This window comes from Pan troglodytes, chromosome 8 (genome assembly GCF_028858775.2).
Source record: "Pan troglodytes isolate AG18354 chromosome 8, NHGRI_mPanTro3-v2.0_pri, whole genome shotgun sequence".
Lineage (NCBI taxonomy): Eukaryota > Metazoa > Chordata > Mammalia > Primates > Hominidae > Pan > Pan troglodytes.
The window spans coordinates 101,422,273-101,428,772 of record NC_072406.2 but is presented as its reverse complement, the minus strand read 5'-3'; the positions used below and the strand labels follow the sequence as shown (position 1 = coordinate 101,428,772).

The 6,500-nt window shown below is 42.2% G+C and overlaps 1 protein-coding gene across 1 annotated transcript; it reads left to right on the top strand.

Annotated features, from left to right (window-relative positions):
- The first annotated feature begins 382 nt into the window (after positions 1-382).
- Positions 383-1,771, top strand: CH25H (cholesterol 25-hydroxylase). Its single transcript, XM_507901.8, has one exon. The coding sequence runs from the start codon at positions 420-422 to the stop codon at positions 1,236-1,238; it is 819 nt and encodes a 272-aa protein (XP_507901.3). The 5' UTR covers positions 383-419; the 3' UTR covers positions 1,239-1,771.
- The last annotated feature ends 4,729 nt before the right edge of the window (positions 1,772-6,500 follow it).

The window sequence follows — 6,500 nt, the reverse complement described above, 5'->3', positions numbered from 1 at the left end:
ACACAAACAATTCTGCATTGATTGCAAAGGAGCGCTTTCTGGTGGCAATGTAAACGGTCTAGTTTGAGACCCGTGATGACACACGTGAACTGAGTTGCCAAACTCATAGAAACTCCACACGGTAGATCTGTACATTGTATCACGTGTTAATTGTACGTCAACTGAAAAATCAGAACTTACATGAAAAGTACGAAGTGCCACTGCATACACGCATATCTAAAAGCCGGTAAGATGCGGCTATAGATGAGCACATTTACAGCAATCAAGGGCCCCTCTGCCGGGTTGCTAACTTATTCAAGCTTCGCATCGCCGGGAAAGGGATGGAAAGGCAGCTGACATCACTCGGGGCGGGGCCGTGAGTCCTGTGAAAAGTCGGTGGGACTCGAGCAGCAGCCTCAGCTGCCTTGCACAGCCTCGCAATGAGCTGCCACAACTGCTCCGACGCCCAGGTCCTTTGCAGCTCCGGGCAGCTGTTCCTGCAGCCCCTCTGGGACCACCTGAGGAGCTGGGAGGCCCTCCTACAGTCGCCCTTCTTCCCGGTCATCTTCTCCATCACCACATACGTGGGCTTTTGCCTGCCCTTCGTGGTCCTGGATATCCTGTGCTCCTGGGTGCCCGCCCTGCGGCGCTACAAGATCCACCCTGACTTCTCGCCATCCGCGCGGCAGCTGCTACCTTGCCTGGGGCAGACCCTCTACCAGCATGTGATGTTTGTGTTCCCCGTGACGCTGCTGCATTGGGCCCGCAGCCCGGCCCTCCTGCCCCACGAAGCTCCCGAGCTGCTCCTGCTGCTGCACCACATCCTGTTCTGCCTGCTACTCTTCGACATGGAGTTCTTCGTGTGGCACCTGCTGCACCACAAGGTGCCCTGGCTGTACCGCACCTTCCACAAGGTGCACCACCAGAACTCGTCCTCGTTCGCGCTGGCAACGCAGTATATGAGCGTCTGGGAACTGTTTTCTTTGGGCTTCTTCGACATGATGAACGTCACACTGCTCGGGTGCCACCCGCTCACCACCCTGACCTTCCACGTGGTCAACATCTGGCTTTCCGTGGAGGACCACTCCGGCTACAACTTCCCTTGGTCCACTCACAGACTGGTGCCCTTCGGGTGGTACGGGGGTGTGGTGCACCACGACCTGCATCACTCTCACTTTAACTGCAACTTCGCTCCGTACTTTACACACTGGGACAAAATACTGGGAACGCTGCGGACTGCATCTGTCCCAGCGCGGTGATGTGGCTGCGGTGGGTGCCCCTAAGACTCGGGACTGCTGTGCCTTTCACACTTGAATGAAGAGAAACACCTGAGCTATATATTTTTTTAAAGCAACTAACTTATTAACCGATGAAAACCATAGATAAAACCTGATGCATTTTTGTAATCTGACAAAGTAATTTACATACTGTTTGTGTATCAATACAATTTTGTGTTCTTGGTATTCTTAGTCTAGCTCACCTCAATAGCCTTGAATCCTGCATATGAATTAGACATTCATCACTGGCATATTTAGAATATCTCTAAAAGGACTTGTTTGTAGAATAAGGAATTTTCTATGTTTCAAAGTGTTCTAAAACCTGGCTAAAAGAATGTATTTTTGTGGATGGTGTTGACTTCTGACTCTAAAAGCAATCAAACATGTTTCTGCTGGACAGTGACCAAGAATTATAGTACCTTCTTATATATTTTTATAGAACTGTATATTTATTTAGAAAGAAATGTTATTCGTGCTTTAAAAAAGAAAAAAAACATGAATCAAATAAGTATTGACTCCCGTTTCACTGGTATTTTGACTGATAAAAAAGGGAAGAGGGAGGCTTAGAGCGAGTGTCGTTCTAAGCCTCCATCAGCCTCACCATGGAAAGAGAGGAATCTGGGTGTAGGGTGTTCTGTTGGGGGTTGTTAGAGAAAAGGAGGCAGGAGAAGGGGCTCTGTTTGTTGTGCTCTAGCAATTTCATGGAGGAAAAACACGCTAATATTCTTAATGCTTTTCAGCTGATTTCTGTATAACAGGCAAATGATAGGATTACTCTGTAAAGTTTCATAGAAAGATTAACGCTGAGCAGTCAATCATTTTATTATTTGTGGGAATGGATTAGGGGAAGAACAGAATTGGAGGCATGCCTTGCTTTGCAAAACTGGTGAGTCAATAGTATACACTAGAGTGGCTGATAGATGTGCAAGGGGATTCTGAGGAAGCCCCTGTTTTCATGAATCCATCCATAGCTACTGCAAATGAACATCAAAGCATTGCTTCTGAAATCTGGAATTTCTGTATATTCAGTTTTCTTAATTAAAACATACATGCAGCAGGTACAGCCCCTTCTAAAAGAAAGATAAAGTGAAATTTGGCCCTGGATCCCTGATTCCTCATGTGGAAAAGGAGGAGGTTTCCCAGATGTTCTTGCAGATGACAGTAAATATTCCTATTATTAACCACACACCCATCACCCATCACTCACCCCATCTAACTCCTGCCTATTCATTTTAGTTTTGTTTTTGGAATATAATTTATATAGTGTAGAGTTAAAAATCAAGACAATTTAGACAAAATATAAAGAATGGCAGCTTTGTGTGTAATTCTTGGCTCATTATATTTGAACCAAACTGTCATGTTTAAAGGTAAAACATCCATTTAGAGACCTGGTCTCCACGGTCTGCCAAATGAGACTCCCAAGAAATATGGTTAGGCCCTCCAAATGTTTGGCAGAATGCCCCAGAATGTGGAACCTCACAGCCAGTTTTCCCATGTTCCCTTCAACGTGTGTGTTCCTTTAGCTTCTTGACTGAAGTTACCTCCTCCTCTGTCTGTATCAGGACCAGGCTGGGATTTAAAGATGATATTGATTTATAAAAGTGAAATCCATGAAAAGAGGAAGTGAGATGTGAGGAGAAAATGCTACACTGACGGTAGTATATTATTATCATGATGCACGTGGCACCTGGAGTAAGAAGAGAATGATAAACAGGCAGGTGTGGAATCTATGGTGCAACTATGAGTTGTAAGCAGCTGTAGGCACTCCAAAGCTGCCCTGTAAATCATGGATAATAACAATTTATCACAGCTTATCCTCAGAGAATTGTAAAAATGTATCATGTTGCATCACTGCATAAGGTAATTTTAGATTTTGGGCAAATTATACACATGGAAAGTGCACAATTTTGATTTAGAAACACTTTCTTACAATCGAATGTCTTAACAGTTTTTAATGCCTTGGGAGGTAGAACCGCGAAAGTGGAAAGGATGAGCAATTTTTCCGATAGCTTGAGAACCTGTTAATAAAAATAGTAAAGAAAAAGTTCATATGCGCATGCGCTGTCACACAATTTCTCACTTGCTCCTTACAACACCACCATAGGGATGTAGAATAGTTATTATTATCATCATCACCTCTGTTATGGATAGAGGATTGGTACCCACACAGGTTAAGTACCTTTTTCCAGATTACAAAATACGAGGAGTGGGAGCCAGTTCTACTAAACTTAGGTCTGGTGGTGTATACTGTGCTTCTCTTCTGATAACTGCCAGAGAGCTGCAAACCCTGCAACACCAACAAATGGCCTCCCTCTGTTGTTCCTCCTTTGTTACTACCCCTAAAACAGTGTTACCCTGGCCCACTACTTCACTTCCACATGGCTGCCAAAGCGTCTGCCTGGGTAGGGGAGAAAGCCAGGGGAGGTAGAGCAAGGCCAGTCTAAGCAGGCCCTGGGAGAGCAGGAGGCAGGTCAAGGACTGTTTTCTGCATCCTTCATTGCACCTGTGCTACAAACGCAACTATTGCAGCCAGATTACCTGAGTGGGAATCTGGGTTCTGGGACTTACTAGCTGAGTGGCTTTGGATAAGGTAATTAACCTCTCTGCCTTAGCTTCCTTATCTGTTGATCACAGACTGTTCCTTGCTGAGTTGTTCTGAGGGATTTTTGAGTTACTAGACGCAAAGTGCTAGATGAATCCGAAATCCTGGCTGTAGTCGTGTTTGCTGTGACTGATGCTTCCCAGTGTGAGTGCTAGGACTGCAGTTCAGAATGGTCAAAGCTTTTTGTTCACAAACATGCTTGTGCTCGCTCATATTCTGGGGAATCAAATAAAGCCAAGTTGTTGGTTCTGCTTCCATCACAAGCTACTTCTCCCACCATCCTTCCAAGGCAAAAGTTTTATAAAGAGAAAGAAGTCTATGTTTGTTTGATTCTACTTCTTTACCTCTGAGTCATTCTACTCCCACTCCTCTGGAAACTTTTGCTTTGGGTTGCCTGCTAATTTCCTAATTCTCAAATCCAGTGACTTTTCCCCGTCTTCTTCTTCTTCTTCTTCTTTTTTTTTTTTTTAGAAGAATTTGATTTTCAAACCAGCTCATCTTGGAATGTGGTTCTTGCTTTGCTTTAGTGAGGTTTCTCTCAACTCCTTTCCGTCCTCATTCTCCAGCTGTTCCTTCTCTCTTCAATGGCTCTTCTTTCACCACAATAGGGAGGCAAGCCTCAAGGTGCTTCTCATTTTACTAAAAAATACCTGTATTGTTTATAATTAATATCCTCCCTACCATCTCCTAATGTAGTCTATAAATGTCCTACTGCACTGCATTCTAGTAAATATGTACAATGTGTATACGCATGTATATTCACATACACCATGTATATGTGCATATGCATGTAACATGTAGACACACTATATATGTACACACTATACACACAAACTCTATGACTATATGTTATTATATGTACACATAGATGTGTTTATACACTATATACATATGCTGTATATATGCACACATGTATGAGCACACTGTATAGTATATATGTGTACACATTATATGTACACACATTATATATGTAAACATGTACAAACCTGCTATGTTTGTACTAGATGTGTATACACACACTATGCCTCCTCTTCTCTCTCTCTTCACATACATAAACATAAACACACAACTATTTTTGTCCTATCTACCATTTATTTCTGCCTGTAGTACTATGCCTAGTTCTTAATAAACATTGGTTCAGTGTTGCATGAATCCTGGAAGAACTAGAAACACACCTTAGCCATTAATCATGCATTTCTCAAACATTTCTTCTTGTTCTTCTCCATCTTCCATCACTAGTCAATTCCAGATTTCTAACTCAGGCCATGATCACCACTCATAAATCTCTGTTCTAGAGGAAGTCACACTCTACTGGGAAAGAGAGTCAGGCAAGCAAATGCATTTAATTTAATGTGGCCAGTGCTGTAATGGAGGATGTTAACAGGTTGTTAAGGGAGTCCAAAAAGAGATGGGACATTTGAGCTAAATCATGAAGGATTTGTGTCTTCACTAAGCAGGGTACAGGGCATACCTGGCAGAAGAAACAGCAGTTGCAAAATTAGAGAGGGATGAAAGAACTTGACATTCCTGAAACATGGCAGGAAGCTCTGAGCACTGAATAAGCAAGGAAGAAATGTGTCCGACACTCAAGGTATTCAAGTTATATGTCTAACAAGGCAGTTACAGCCTGGAATTGGGTCCCAGCAACAAACATTTGCTGTCTTGCCTCTTCACAAGCCATTGAAACTTTTTAGAACTGTTGACTCACCTGCTTATGTCCCAGGGTTTTTGAGAGATTGTATGTAAAATTGCTTTGAAACAAATGTTAGAGCTTCTTGTTATTTGTCGATTTATAATGAATAGATGGATAAATGCATTGAAACCTGGACTTGGGCTGTTGAGGGAGTGGGGAGGGTGGTCCACAGATTTCAAGCAAGGGAGTGATATTAGATCTGGTTCAAGAAGGTAACTGGCAGCAGTGAACAGTGACAGTGATTCCAGTTAGGCGACCGTGGCAAGTTCTGCCTGGATTCCAATCCTGGCTCCACTGCTTATAAACTCTGTGACCCTGAACAAGTTACTTACTGTCTCTTGCTGAGTATCAAGAAGGCAGTTATGGGACACTACTTAGAAATTGCTGCAATCAATATTCTTTGCTAATCATTTGCCTAAACCCAACATAAATAGCTTCGCCGACTTGTAGCAACTTGAGTGAAGTGTTTATTTCAAATTTTGCTAAGATCCACCCTGCCACATACTTTTGTGGGTACATAGTGTGAACATTTTTTTTTATTTCTGTGAACTCTGAAAAGCTTTGTTTAAAAAATGTTTAAAAAAGCATTCACACAATGGACTATGACTCAGCAATAAACAGGAAAAGATTATTAATACATGCAGCAATAAGGTTGTGTCCTAATTATGCTAAGTAAAAGAAGCCAGACAAAAAAGATTATTTACTATATAGTTCAATATAGTTCAATCCTATAAAACTCCAGAAAATGCAAATGAATTCATGGGGACAGAAAGTAGATCAGTAGTTTGATGAAGGGAGGGGCAGCAAACATAAATTACCAAACAGGTATGAGAAAACATTTAGTAATGAGGGATATGTTCACTATCTTGATTGTGGGGATGGTTTCACAGGTGTATACAAATGCCAACAATTATCAAATTGTATACTTTAAATATGTGTAGTATATAGT

Bases quoted from the DNA above. Each gene is read 5' to 3' on its own strand.
- CH25H (XM_507901.8), top strand. From the start codon at position 420: ATGAGCTGCCACAACTGCTCCGACGCCCAGGTCCTTTGCAGCTCCGGG.